At 58.1% G+C, this 14,933-nt stretch overlaps 1 protein-coding gene across 1 annotated transcript in view; it reads right to left on the bottom strand.

The window, feature by feature from the left end:
* Positions 1–13,467, bottom strand: part of EBF4 (EBF family member 4) — a 50,818-nt gene extending 37,351 nt beyond the window's left edge. Inside the window, exons 1-6 of the mRNA XM_054573473.1 lie at positions 13,174–13,467; positions 12,543–12,664; positions 2,257–2,413; positions 1,974–2,037; positions 1,751–1,806; positions 117–190 (exon numbers count right to left, since the gene is read on the bottom strand). Coding sequence (XP_054429448.1) covers positions 117–190; positions 1,751–1,806; positions 1,974–2,037; positions 2,257–2,413; positions 12,543–12,664; positions 13,174–13,467 — 767 coding nt within the window. The remainder of the gene's footprint in view (positions 1–116; positions 191–1,750; positions 1,807–1,973; positions 2,038–2,256; positions 2,414–12,542; positions 12,665–13,173) is intronic.
* Positions 13,468–14,933: the final 1,466 nt, after the last annotated feature.

Genomic DNA, 14,933 nt, shown 5'->3' with positions numbered 1-14,933 from the left:
CTTCCCCAGGGAGCAGCAGGGAGGGGCTGGTGGCAGCAGTAGGGGGCAGGGCTTGGAGGGGTCTTTGGCAACATTTTGGTGGATGGCCAAGGCGCCAGCGACCCAGCCCTTCTCACCTGCACATGATCTCATGGGTGAGCAGCACTCGGCACATTTCAGGGTTCTTGTCCTGACCCTCATAGATGATGGCCTGGGGGAGGGAGGAAGTGCACAGGCTCAGGTGGAAGTCGGCTCCTCTTAGTCCACGGGAGGGGGTGGGAATGGGCCCTGTCCCCTGGGGAGATCACACCCTCCAAGTCACTCTTGGGGACATAGGAGTGCAAAGCAGGAGCTGGGAGCCTGACTCCTCCCGATTCCAGGATCACCACCAGGGTGGGCAACAGTGCCATGAAGTCTATAGATTCTGTTTGTCCACAGGCAGCTCTTTCCAAGTCCGGCTCTGCTTGGAACCAGGGAGGTCCGCAGACCAAGGACCAAGGTCAGGGGTAGACACTCCTATCCCCACTTCCTCTGGCCCTAGTGGGCCTCTACTCCTGCTCACAAACATTGTCCTCTAGGCTGTCCACCTGGTTAATCAGCCTCTCCCCCTGCCTCAGGCCTGTGTCTCCCCCTTGGACTATTGGATCAGCCTCCTCACTGGTCCCCTCCACCCCCAGCTTCCACCCTCTGCCCTGAAGCAAGGACTAAGCTTCCTAAATTGCATCTAGCTTCCCACTTTATGACCCCCTGAGCCTCCCAGACATCTCCCACTTGTGGGGTCCTTCTTTCTCTGGACTTCCCTCAACCCCTTCTATACTCCTCCACCACAGCGACCACAGGGTTTCTAGAAAGAAAACATTTCTTCCTCTGTTTTGGGATTGGGTGGCAGCTGCTGGAAGACTCTGCTTGTGTGGGAAAGCCCAAGTGTCCACCTTGCATTCAGGGCAGCTGATGGGCCTTTTGAGCTCAGCTCCCTCTTTGCCTGCACTGACAATTTCTCTGCAAAACCAGGAGCCCTGACTCGCAAGAGCAAGAGCCCATCAGGGCTACTCAGCCATCAGTCCTCCCAAGCTCCTGAGGACATGGGCCCCTGAGACTCCTCCTTGTGACCTTTCACATCAGCAGGGTGCTGAGGGTCTGCAAAAGCTCTAGGGCCCCCTCATCCCCTTTCCCCAACTAGTGCACCCACCCCCCAGCTGCAGTTGGTGTTGGCTGCTAAGTGCGTTCTCTTGAGAATGGCTCTCAGCAGATAGGTGCTGCCTTGCCTGAAAATGTCTGGAAGGTTTCAAGTTCCCTGGGGAGTGCTCCCCAGCCAGTGACTGACTCATACAGGGTACCAAATCCTGGCCTCTTTGCCTGAAGGTGGAGACAACTCTGGTGTGGCTTCTCTACAGCTCCCTGGGGATCAGGCTTTCGTTGGACTCCAGCTGAGACTCCATCCTTGCTGAACATCCCCTGCCCTGCCTGGCTTCCCTCCTTCCCTTCTGCTGAGAGCCTCCTGTCTGCTTCCCCAATAAACCCTGCACACCTGAATCCCTGTGTCTAAGCTGAGCTTCTAGGGAACGTGATGTAAGATGGGGTCTTTGTACAAATACTGCCTTTTTCTAGACTAGAGGGCAAGGGCCGCACAGTCTGGGGTAAGACCTGAGGTAGCCAGACCTGCCCGGATGACAGCGTAGGGAGGCGGGGCAAGGGCACGGGAAGGCAGGGGCAGGTGCATTCCACGGGAGAGGGGGGTCTGAGAAGGCACAGCATCCCCAGGCCGGCTCACCTGCTTGGACATGGAGTCAATGAGGCGCACATAGAGGTCCTGCTCTGTCCGAAGCCCTAGGGGTGGAAAGGTGGAGAGGGCTTGCTGTTTGGGGAGCGTCTGTGGCCTCTGATGACTGGAGCACACTTTCCCCACCAGGAGGCAGGGGCCTCCTCAGCCCTGACAACGGGTGTTATGTGTCCCGTGGGGCTCTGGTACCCAGTGTGCAGTGGGCTTCACTCACCATTGTTATAGACCAGCCGGAGGCGGTAATGGATCCCGTTGTTCGTCTTTTCTGCCCCAGGTTCCTATAGGGCCAAGATGGGGAGGATGCTCCCAGGGGTCCCCCTCCCCCCTGCCCTCCTCTCTAAACCCACCCTCTTTCCCTCCCTGCCATCCATTCACTCCCTCTTCTCCACTCCTCCGCCATCTGTCTATTCATCTGCCCCTGTGAGAGGGGAGTCCCTGAAGCCCTCCTGCCCCCTCTGTCCCATGCTCTGTCCCAGCCGAGCCCACGAGCCTCTCACTAGGTCCTTTTCCACGAAGTTGATGAAGGCCGTGCGCTCCACCTCCACGGGCTGCCCCTGCCGGTCATACATGGCCAGCACGAAGTGGAAGAAGTTGGATTTCCTGAGGTTGGAGGGAGGCTGCTTCTCAAAATGTGCTCGCGCCAGGCCCACGCCACTGTGGGAGGAAAGGAGCTGGGAAACCCCCGGAAGTGCTCTCGGAGAGAAAGACCCCTCGTCCCTGACCAGGTAGCACGGCTGGCCAGGATTTGGCCCTGACATGCCAAGAGTTTGGACAAGGAATAAATTAGATGGGCTTGGCCCATCCTTGGCAGGGCCATCTCAGTTCCAGAGGCCTCTCAGCCCTGGGGTCACCCCGGCCTGCTCCCTTGGGAACAGGCAGTGGCAATGGAGGTGTCCCTGCTGGGCTCCCTCTCAGGTTTTCCTTGGGCCTCGCATTGTCGAAGGCTGATGTCCAAAACCAAATGCACGGACAGCTGGACAACCCATCTTACTGAGCAGAGGCCCCTGTGCCTGCCCCTTCAGGGTATCAAGGGGCAGTCGGGAGGTTCTGGAACAAATATCCCACAGCACCCCCACCCATGGCCGTGTACACGAGCCTGCAGCACTGCCTGGGACACGACGATGCCCATCAGGGGCCTCACACAGTGTGATCTCAGGGGCATCACACTGGCTCAGGGCCATTGGCCTGCCCCGTCCGGATCCTGGGCTAGGGCTGAAGGCCAGGGACACGCGCCCCAGGCGTAGAACTCCAGGGGCGCACCGGCCTGCCTCCGCGCTTTGGGAAAGACAGCCACCGGCTCCCTTGGGCAGGAGGATCTTTTGGTCTGGCCTTGCCAAGGGCTTTCTACTTGTCAGAAACTATTCCCAAAAGCAAGGCCAGGGCAAGAGCAGGAGGAAGAGAAGGACCAAGACCCTCTTCACCAAATACTTCCTGAACCCCAGCGATGCACCAAGCATTCAACACATGGTGCAGAGCGGGGCTGGAGTTAAATGCCTGGAAGGGGAGGGAAGGCAGACAGAGCTTTAACACAAGATGAGGTGGTAGGCACCCTCCAAAACCAGTTACTATATCAAAAACTATAGAAGCAAAGAAAAAAATGAATTCTTTCTGTGTGAAATGAGGGAAAAGGCTTCATGGAGAGGGTGGCTTTTTATCAACCTGGCCCTTGCGGGGTAAATCGAAGCTCAACAGGTACATCAGACAAAAGAGCAGGCCAAACAGCATGAGAAATGGCTGTAGGTGTCAGGGTTAGTGCCACTGGAGTATAGATTTCAAAAAGTGAAGAGATGAGAGAAAAGGCTGTACTGGAAGTGTCGGACTATGCAGGGACACAAAAAAAGAGTTTAGACTTTCTTTTGTGGGTCAAGGTTTTCCAAAGTGTATTCCTTAGATCTCTCATAGCTCCAGCTCCTTCCTCCTCAGAAGGGTGCTATAGCCACAACTGCCGGAAAACATGGCTTCATAGCACGTACTTGTGTGTGCGGGGGGCGGGGGGGACCCTGGGACGCCCTCCAGGAATGGGCTGCCGCTTGACCCGGCTCAAGCTGGCACTCCCCGCATGTGGTAGGCAGCCTCCTGGATGGTTCCCCGGGATCCCCTGCCTCCTGGTGCTCATGCCCCGGGTAGTCACCCCCCTCACATACTGTATCAGGATTGGTCTGTGTGGCTAATAGAATATGGCACAAGTGACAGCATATGATTTCCAATGTTAGGTCATAAAGGACATTGTGGCTTCTGCCTTCTTCTCTCTCTTGGGTCAGTCACTGAAGGGGAAGCTGGCTGCCATGTTCTGAGGACGTTCAAGTAGCTCTACGGAAGGTCCACATGGAGAAGGGCTGAGGCCTCCAGTCCACAGCCAGCACTAACTTGAGTGACGCCTTGGAAGGAGATCCTCCAGCCCCAGTGAAACTTCAGACAACCGCAGCCCTGGCTTTCAACCTTGACTGCAGCCTCCTAAGAAACCCTGAGCCAGAACCACTCACCTACGCTGCTCCTTGATGTCTGACTCTCGGAAACTGCATGAGATAATAAATGTTTGTTGACTTAGGCTGCTGAGTTTTAGAATAGTTTTGTGATGTGGCAATAGACAACTAAGACACCACGCTTACACGACTATGGAGCACTTTTGTTCAGGGATGTGGTTTGGGAAACATGACTAAAGGCCACCAGAAAATCCTGACGCCAGGCAGGACTTAGAGGTGCTGTGGTGGGGGCGGGGGGGGGTGCAGAGGAGCAGTGTGGTGAAGTGAGAGGCTGCTGCACGGATGCAGGGGAGGACGGGGACGGCGGGACTGCCTTGGGGGCCATTTAGACCAGAGTTCCACCACGGACATGCCGCTGGGGCAACGTCTGCCATATTCATCACGACTTAAGATTTTCCTTCACTCTAGTTGGTGTGGCTCAGTGGATTGAGTGCCAGCCTGTGAACTGCAAGGTCGCCTGCTGGATTCCCAGCCAGGGCACACGCCTGGGTTGCAGGCCAGGTCGCTGGGTGGGGGCCTGCAAGAGGCCACCAACTGATGTTTCATGAATCTATGTTTCTCTCCCTCTCTTTCTCCCTCCTGTCCCCTCTCTCTGAAAATAAATAAAACCTTTTTTAAAGAAGATTTTTCTTCATAGAATTTAAAATCCACTTACTCAGCTTCACGTGAAGCCATAATATCTGGGATGTCACGGGCTTGAGGAGCTCATTATATTTTTACTCATAGGTTACAGTAAATACAGAAAAAAATAAAATGAAAATTGTTCCTCCTCTTGAAAACCTGCCTGGGAGTCTCAGTGGTCCATGTGAAATGTTGGTTTCAGAGACAGAAGGGATGGGTCTTGTTTATGTCGAGATGAGGAGGGGGGCTACTGAAAACTCTTCCTTGCCAAAGATTTTTTCTGCACTTGTTCCTTTCTCTAGGGACATCCTTCTCCCTTTGTCCTTCTTCCTCCCTCCTGCCCCTCCCCCCTTCTCCCTCAGGCTACAGTCCTTTCAAGTCCAGCCCTTGACCCTCCAAATTCCCATTTACCAAGAGTCAGGGAAGCCCGAAGAGGGCCTGGATCACAGCAGGTCCCTGATTACTGTTAATGAATATGCTAATGAGGCAGCAACCCCGACTCCTCCCTCCGTCCCCAGGACCACCTAAGGGGAGAAAAGCTCCTAGGGACAGGTTCCAGGACCAGCTGGTGTAAGAGAGGGCCAGAAGGGGGCGGGCTTGTGGAACCGTCCCAGATCGCTCTGCTCTTTAAGCTGTCATCTAGCCCAGGAAAGGCACGGGAAAGCTTTCAGACAGCAGGGAGTGAGGATACAGAGAAAAAAACGTCTTGAGAGGAGGGCGGATGCTGGGCAGTAACACAATCTCCTAGACCACTCAGCACACCCTTTCTACACAGGCACCTTTGTACTCCCCAGGCCGAGTGAATCAGTGATGCTGGCTGAGCTTCCTCTCCCATCCATCTCTCCTGGCTCACATCAGCTGGTGCTGGGTCCTAGCTGCCTGCGGGCTCTTAAGAACCAGACCTGGGAAGTCTGGCCTAAGCCCCCAGCCAAGCTCCCTTCACAGGGCCCACCGTCCCCACAGGAGGGGATTCTTGGGGAGGGAGGTCAGGTACCCGTGATGGGGGACACCGGTGCTGCCAGCTGGGGAGGGGCAGCACTGCCTCATAGGCCTGGACCTACCCCACGGCGGGCTCAGCCCCGGTCCCACTTCGCCCGAGTCGGCCCAGCATCCTCCTCTCTTCCCCTTCTTGGCTAGTGGGTCCGAGGCACAATCATCCTCCTGGGGTCCCCCCACCCTCACACAAGCAACCAGGCAGAGGCGGTGAGCATACAGCTCTGAGAGAGGAGCACTGTCCTGAGCAACAGCAGCACAACGTGACAGCCCCATCCCTGCAGACCAGGAGAAGACTGCAGCATGCGGCAAGCCGCCTGCTGGGCACACCCAGGGCTGCTCCTGCTCTGTGGATGTTTCCAGTTCACCCTGTTCACAGCCCTGCCGCACCCGGGAGAGGGTCGAGGTGAGGTAGAAAAGGCTTTGCTTTAAAGACATCCTAGTATTCCTAGGAACAAGAGGCAGAGACTGGCATAAGGATCAGCCTATCAGTGAGGGCACCGGAGGCTGGCCGGGCCTCGGCCTGTCTTTTCCTGGTTGCCCCAGGCACCTCCACCCCCAGTGTGACCCACCACCATCCCTGACTGGAACTGGGAGCCCTAAAGGGAGAGGGTTGAGGGAGAAGGAGAGACTTTTGCTTTTCTCCCCTTGGGAATAGCTGGTGCTCTCGTAATGAGAAAACAAACCATGGTTAAAGAGCACAAAGAACGAAACATAGAGATATGCTCAGACAACTCAGAAGAGAGGCACAGGGGACGCGGAGGGGTCCAACGCCCTGCTGGGCATGACCTGGGGGCAGATGGGCGGGACGCAGGACGACTGCCTGCTCTCACACTAGCTTACAGACAGACAGATGTGGGAAGGCCAATGCCTCGGATTCTGTGGTCTCCAAAGTGGGGTTGCCCAAGTTTGGAGTGCAGGGAGAAAGTGCGCAGATGTTTATTGAAGTGAATCCTTCATCTAAAAGAAAGGAGGCAAGAGTAGAGCTCCTGAAGTCTGGAGAGGGAAGCGTTTTATTTGGGTTTCCCCAGAAAGAGCCCCCTCAAATACCAGGTTTACGTGGGAGAGGAGTCCGGGAAATAACCGATGTGGATGGGGAATGAGAGAGAAAAGGCAAGGCAGTTTATAAAGGGTACATTATTGAAAAGTTGCCACTGTGGGCAACCGCAGCTCAATCCCCCCGGGAGCTCTGGAAACAGTCTAGAGCATGTGCTTTGGGGTTATCGTGCCAGACGCTGGAGGAGGGAGCTGGTGTGTTTATCCACCACCTCCAGCCAGCCATTGGCTGAGGGCTTCTGGGATACTGCTCAGGTGCTTCCGGCCTGATGTGCAAGTGGACAGGGCAGGTTCTAGGAACTTAAGTCATATGAAGCAGATACTGGCAGCGGAAGCAGACCTTTTACAAGGCAGATATTGGCAGGGGAAGCAGACCCTTTACAAGGTTCTGAGGGAACACGGGTGGGGTACCGACTACCAGCAGCGTGTTGGAAACCAGCAAAGATACAGCCCAAGGGCCTGGGTGCAGCCTGGCATACGGGCACAGGAATGGCCTCACCTGGTACACGTGTTGCTGGGGCCTATGATTCAGAAACAGCTCATTCACTGAGCATCATTAGTGCACAAAGCTTGCCACATAAGCACCTTTTTCAGATAAATGCAGCTCAGTGATAAAAAAACAGCCACATTCACCGCTTTTTGTAAGACTCCAAAACAAATTACGGATCTCGCGTTCTTAAAAAGATTGTTTTCAACAAAATGTTCAAAAACACGTTTCCTATCAACTCTGGAGTGTGCTGAGGCGGTGGGCCATTTGCTTCTGCACTAAAGAACCAGGATGTGGGAGGAGAAAGTGTTCACTTTCATATTTCCACCGTGGCTCACTCCCTCTCTTCCCATCTTTGGTCTTGAAATAGCCCAAAAGTTAAAGGCAACTGTGACAGAAGAGCTCTGGTTTGCACAGCAACTTTTTGATGGGAGGATACCAGCCTTGTAGCAAGCATGGTGTGCGCATGCGCTTCCTGAGTACTGTGCTGGGGAGTCCAAGTTCAAGTGGACACCAAGGACAACCTGACTTTCGCAGCCTGGGCCATTCAGCTGGGCTATGCTCCAGCATACAGAGGGGTGCATATGGGGACATGCTGGGGGCTGTTGAGTTGTCCGGCTGCTATTGCTAGGGCCACTCAGCGGTCCCTGGAGGTGCTCCTTTCTGAGGCTGAGCAGGATGCCCCAGAGTCCTTCTTGCAGAAGCTGCTGGACTTGGCCATGACTGTGTCCTACAGACGACACCTCCCTTGTGGACTCTGCTCTGTACTCAGGAGGCCACTCGTGGTTCCTCACATCCCTGACTACATGGTTATTATAAACACTAGCAATTTAAAACAAGCATCTCAAACCACAGAGGGCAAGCGGCTAAAGCTAGAGCTTTGGCTCCTGCCCCAGAGGCACCCTCAGGCCGCTTCCTCTCCCCATTCCACACCAAACCCTCCTTCTTACTCCCCCTGGACAGCCTGTGGTTCTGAACAGAGCCTTGACTTATCTTATCTACCTTGGAGTCTGGGACTCTGGAGAGATGGGGACAAAGCCCTGAGATCAACAGCAATGCGAATAGGCTCCTTTTTGACCTCCCCCTCCCCCCTGCCCTGAGGTGGAAGGAGCAAAAACTGTGTATCTCCTGGATCTCATCCACGTCTCAATTTCCCTAAAGTCGCTGCTAAATCCTGCTCCTCCTTTCCCTTACATGGTTCCCTAAGCGCCCCCTTCCTTCCCTCAGCATCCAAGTTTCCTCCAAGTATCCCACTGGCCCCCCACTCTCCCTGCAGGCATCCCCTAGGCCCCTTGGACTCTGGTAACCAATAAGCTGGGCCCAGCATTCCTGGCCCCAGCCAAGGTCTATTCGCCCAGCCCTGCCCAGCCTGACATGCCCAGAGCCTGGCTCTGCCACAGACCAGGGAGGATAAAAGCAGCAGCTCGCTGGGGCACACCCACCTCAACCATGCAGACGAGGAGGCCCTCGCGGCTAGAGGCAGCTGTTCAGAACCTACGTCCAGAGGGGCCTCCCCGGAGGAGGGAGACTTTGGGGACTGCTTCAGATCCCCTGCTCCCACTGCCCCAGCAGCGGCTCTGATCACCTGCCCCGGGAAACTGCCTCAGCCACTGAGGTCCCTAAACAAGGGGGGAAAAGACTGCCCACCCTGCTTCTCTCTGCCCACTCCTTTGCCACCCACCCACAGGCCTGTCTGCCAGGTCCCAGGCTGAGGAGCGGTTATTAATTATTAAAGCAAACAAAAGCATTTCCTAGCAGGGAGGCTAGCCTGCAGCTGCTTACAGGAAAGGCAGCCCCAGCTGGCTTCCCTGTCAGGGCCCTTGCAAGTGCGGTGGAACCAGCTCAAGGCAGAGGGCCGGCCTGGGGCCTCCAGGGGTCTCCCCAGGCTGGGAATCACATCAGGACGAGAGGACAGTTGCTTCTGTGCTGAGCATTCTAACAAGAGGATGTGGGTCTGAAGGGGAGTCCGGGGAAGGTGGGCTCGAGCTGGGATATGGGCCTCAGAGATAAAGTCCTTTCGGCTCAGAGTAGGGATGATAGTGGCAACACCGGGGTCCTGTGCAGAGTTCTCCACTCGGAGGACCCTGGTGGTCCTCAGCAGCGGCCTTCCCTTCCCTTCACTGTAGCCTCCAGGCTGAGGGCTTGCAGCCCCTCTTTGCCCCTATCCCTCTTTTGCTGAGAACCTCCTTCCTGTTGGCAGAGCCTCCCTCACTGTTCTTTGGCTCTGGGTCCTCTCCTCCACCTCCAGCTTCTGTAAAACCTTGGCTTTGTAAAGCTGGAGAGCAGCTGCTGCTCTGGGACCTGGTTCCTGAGGTCAGGTTGATCCTGGAGACCATGAGCATGGAGAGGAAAGCCCAAAGAAAGGGATGTGGTAACTTCCTAACAGGCGCTCCTGACTCCTGCAGCAGATGCTCATTGCCCGCGCCCCCCCCCCCCCGCCATAATGCTTGAACCTGTACTTGTGCTGTGGACACAAGAATGAACAGGCCACCATCCTTGCGCTACAGGAAGGAACAGGCTGGCAGGGCAGGGAAGCTCGGGAGAAGCAGAGCACAGCTGACTCTGGCCTGTGGCGAGCATCCTCAGGCAGCACTAAAAGCCACTCCCCTGAGCTGGGTGGGGGCACACCAACAGAGAAGATACTGGGTAAGACTGGTAGGCCTATGGGCGCTGGGGGCAGGGGAACTGTTTGAAGAGATATTGCTGGGTGACAAGAATCACACAGGGGCTGTGAGGAAATTGGGGGCCAGTCAGTGATGGGCCCTGAATGATGAATATCTGGGAGGAAGTGGGGGTCACTGAAGTTTCTAACTGAAGAGGGACGTGATTAGAGTAAAGTCCTTCGGAAATACTGCTTTGGTTGCCGGTGCACGGCAGGTGATTTGGGGGAGTGCTGAGAGGCTGGGGCTGGGTAGCAGGAGACCTGGGTAGGTTAACCTTCAGCCGCGGAGGAAAGAGATGGAGCGCCAGGGCATGTCATCGTTAAAAGTTGGCTGTGGGCACTGAGATTAAGAGAAAAACCACAGAGGGCACTTCCAGAAGCCTTGACAGCCAGGTGGCTATGGGGTTAAGGAGAGCATGAAAGACAACTGTCAGGTTCCAAGCAGCCCGGGTCGAGGGTGGGGTGGGGTTGTTCGCAGAGGGGAGTGGGAGAGGAACCAAGCAGAAGGTGAAGAGGGAGGCTGGGGATGGGAAAGAAAGTTTTGTTGTTGCTGTTTTAGGATGGAAGACCTGAGCACAGGACCATCTAGGGACTGAGATACAAACAGGAAAGAGGCTGCACTACCCCAGGAAGAATGAAGAGAAAGGATTAGCCAGCTCCCGTCTGGAAGGAGGTGGCCCAGAGTCACTCAATGGTGGAGGAAGGGGCTTCCTGAGCTGTGTCCTAAGACAAGTCTCTGAAACTGCAGATAAGCAGCCCAGGCCTGACGAAATGCCCCTTTTCGCACTGGAGAAGACTTCTGAGTCCCCGCAGTGTAGCACTGGGGACTCAGATTCGACCCCCAAACACCCTATGTCAAAAGCCCTATGTGCAGACAACACTGCTGGTGGCCTGACCCATGGAAGAGCCTCATCCCCACACTTCCTGCACCCACACAGGCTGTGGGAACACTGCCACCTTCACATCCGCTTCCCCCTCATCCAACCTGCTGCCTGGGGCTGGGGCGCAGGGGAGGGTCAGAGAGAAATGGGAACCTTGAACCCTAAAGGCCCCCTGGTACTCCCTACCCACTACTACAAGGAGCTCTCACCACATAGCCAGTGGAGAAAAAGATGAGGTCGCATTAGGAAATTGACTGTGTCAAGTTAAATTTAAAAAAAAACCAACAACAAACAAACAGAAAAACAGGCAGGATACAGAATTGCATGCATAGTACAGGGAAAAAAAGGGTAATGAGCACAAGGGTGGGAAGGAGATCCTCTAAAATGTTGACAGCAGTTGTATTAGAGAGGTGGGACTTTGTTTTCTATTTTCTAATTTTCTGGAACATAGTTATATCATGAATGAATTAATCATAGGCAAGACCTTTCTCTTTCTGAAGAAACGAGCTCCAGAGAAAGCCCCCACTGCTCCCTCCTGACAGTCATGAAAGGACAGGAGCGCAGGACCACGGGTGCAGCTAGACCAGGAACAAGGTGTGTGTCTGCTGAGAGGCGAGGTCGGGGCTGGGCCAGGAGTGGTGTCCCCTGGACAGAACTGGGGGAGGGACTGCATGGTCTGTGGGCCAGGCCTGGTCTGCCCCGGGAACCCCATCCGAATCCCGTCAGGCTGCTGGACAAGCAGATGCTCAGAACTCTGGGGAGACCAGCTTTCCCCCGCCGCGGAGGCCGTCTGCAGAGGCAGCCCCTCCCTAATTCTAGCCCCTCCCCGCCATGCTCACAGCCAGGGATACAAAAAGCTGGGGGCCCAAGTGTTGTAGGGGGCAGGTCAAGAAATCTTTAAACTTTCTTTCCAAATCCAAGAGTCCATCCCCCATCCCGCCTCTCTGCACAGGCTCCTACAAAGGAGCCAGAGGAGATGGGCGTGGGTGTTGGGTTTCCAGGGACACCCTGCCTCCCGCAGGACCCACCAGAAAAAACACCTTGATAAGACGCAGGACCTGAGCGGCTCTGCCCCATTCCCAGCCCCAGTCACTCCAGCCAAGCAGACTGCCCACCTCATGTTTCCCTTCTCATCAGGCCCCTGCCGCTTCTCCAGCCCCGCACATCCATCCTCCAACTCTGAGGGGCGTGGGAACGCAGAAGGGGGCTGGGTTTCGTGTCTTTCCTGGTAGAGAGCCACGGAATTGGACCTGGAGAGGTACTAGGACTGCCCAGCAAGGAGGGGTTGGCCATTCCTTGAAGGCTGGTGGCAATGGGACATACCTCTTCCCTTAGAGCCGTGGACGTCTGGGCCCGCCTGCGACAGTCAGAAGTCAGAGCCGGGACAGCCGGGAGAGGAGGCAGAAGCCCCGCCCCGCCCGGCCCGCCCCACAGCCTCAGGACCAGCACTGACGCTCCGGGCAGGGTGGGCGGGAGAGCTTGCTGGGACAGTCCAGAGTTAGGGCTCCCTACAGCCCTCGCCTTAGCAGCTCAGCTAGCTGAGCGAAGGAGACGCGGAGTCGTCCAACCCCTGCGCGCTGGGTCGCATCCGAGCGCTTACCTCTGCGCCGCGGTGCTGGCGTCCAGGATGCCTGCGCCCTGCATCCAGGAGCGCACTGAGCCCAGGCCGGCAGGCAGCAGCGGCTCTTCCTTCAGGTTCAGCCCGCCGCGGGGCAGAGCGTCCTGCGCAGAGAACATAAGGGCGCGCAGTGGGTGGGCGCCCCCGCCACCGGGGATCCGCTCCCCCTGAGGCTGCGGGCGTCTCAGCTCCCCGGACCCGACGGCACTGGACGCCTTAGAGAGCGCAGCGCAGCACTGAGTCCCGGCGGCTCAGTGCGCACTAGCCTCTGGGGCGCTCCCTCGGAGAAAGCGGGTCCGCCAGCGCCGACGCTGTCCCCTCCCCTCCCGGGGCGCGGGGCGGGGAGATGGAGGGATTCCCCCGCGGCCTGAGCGCCGGCGGGCGGACTGCGAGCGGGGCGGGGAGGGCGGGAGCGCAGCCGGCGCCCGGTCCGCGCGGAGGCGCCCCAGAGGCGCGCTCTGGCGGCGGCCCAGGGCCGCGGTCGTCGGAGGAGGGGGGCCCGAGCGCCCCGGGAGCTGCCTCCAGCGAGGAGGGGGCGCGGGGCTGCCCGCCCTTTCCCCCAGTCGCCCCCACCTCCCGCCCGCCCGCGGCGCCGGCGCGGGGCGCTGATTACCATCCGGGAGGCGGAGGCTGCGGGCGCGGAGCTTGGCGGCGGCAGCGGAGGAAGGAGCAGCAGCAGCCGCGCGTCCCGGGGAAAGACAGGGACAGCGCCGGGCCAGCAGACGCCGCCGCCGCCAGCGCCCCGCGGGCCCCGGCGCCCCGGCCCCGCCGCAGCCCCGGGCGGCAGCACCTGGAGCAGAAGCAGCAGCAGCCCGGCCGACTCCCCCCGGGCCCCGGCTCCCGCACCGCCCCGCCGCGGGCGCCGCCGACCGCCGCTCCCCAGGGCCTGGCCGCGGGCCCGGGCCATCCCGCCGCCGCCGCCGCCGCCGCTCCCGGGGGAGCGGGAGCCGAAGGGAGGGAGCGCGCGGGCGGAGGGATGGCGGGAGCGGGCGGGCCCAGGGGACGGGGCCGGGGGAGGCGGGGGCGGGGCGGCGCGGCCGGCCGAGGGGCGGCCGGGGACGTGACATCATCGGGGGAGGAGCGGCCGGGCCCGGGCCGCCGCGGCGGGGCGGACCCTGGCGAGTCTGCCGCCGGGGCTGGGGGCTGGGGGCTGGGGGCTGCGGCCTGGCGGAGGCCGCAGGAAAGACCGAGGGACCCGGGGGGCCGAGGCCGGGGGCCAGGGGCGGCGGCGAGCAGAGGGGCTGTGCGGCTGCAGCCAGGCAGCGGCGGAGGGACCTGCCACTCGGCGCTTAGGCGCCACCACCAGCCGCGGGGTCGCCCCGGGACGTTCCTCCCGCCTCATGTCAGCCTCATCTCAGTCACCCAAGTACCCGCCGCTTCTCGCAGCGACGCCCTGGTCCTGCACTTGCTACTCATTTTGACGCCTCCAGGCTTTTGCTCTTGACGTTCTTTGCTCGCCCGACTGTCCTCCCCGCATTTCCCTGGTGAACCTGACCTCGGTTTAACCTCAGCCCAGTACCAAACCTCTGTCTCTCAGACTGGGCCCCAGGGGCCAACAGCCAAGTCCCTGCACTGTGCTCCTCCCACGCCATCATCCCTATTTCCTGTTGCCTAAACCTAAAGCATTTTCTTTCCAACCTGTGCCTTTCAGAAACCTCTAGATTTTTGATTGCAAGTTGCAGACTTACAGCTTGGAGTTAGGACTCAGAGCCAACTCACTTGTCTTTCTCTTCAGCCAGAGAATCTTCCCTCTCAGATTTCATTGCTGGGCCAGGAATCATCTTGCCCTTGATTCCCAGGCAGAGCCATTTCTGCCCCTCTCCCCACATTCTGTCCTGGTGTGTCTTGGCCAGGCTTTGCACTGAGTCCAGCACTTTCCTGCAGAACAGCATGAGGGTGGCCTGCCCTGCCTGCTGTGTCACTCTCAGACACCCCTAGAATGTCACTTTCCTGTCCCAACAGACTCCCGTCCTCTTTTGGGGGGCTTCCAAGTGTGCAGTTAGTGGTCTGCCCTATGGACCCAGATGAGGGGTCCCAGGGACGCTGCTGGGCCTCCTACCACCCCAGAGACCCCCACCTTCTCAGGACCTCTGCCTTCTTTGCCATCCCTCCCTCTCCCCGCCCACCTCCCCATCACCTGCAGACCTGTCACTGTCTCCCAGACCAATCCAGGTCTCAGCCTTTATCCCACGTGGGAGTACCAAAGGTAGCTCTCTCCCTCAGGTGAATTCTTAGGCCAGTCTCTTTCTCCATCTCCTTACCTATCTCTCTTAATCCTGGCTCCTCCCAGTGCGGCCCCTGAACCAGGAGCATTGGCATTACATGGGAGCTTATTACAAATGTAGAATCTTAGGCCCTGCCCAGAACTGCTGA

The sequence above is a fragment of the Pteronotus mesoamericanus genome, unplaced genomic scaffold (assembly GCF_021234165.1).
Source record: "Pteronotus mesoamericanus isolate MK-2021 breed Mesoamerican mustached bat unplaced genomic scaffold, CSHL_Meso_final contig_25, whole genome shotgun sequence".
Lineage (NCBI taxonomy): Eukaryota > Metazoa > Chordata > Mammalia > Chiroptera > Mormoopidae > Pteronotus > Pteronotus mesoamericanus.
This window is presented reverse-complemented; position numbering and strand designations above follow the sequence as displayed.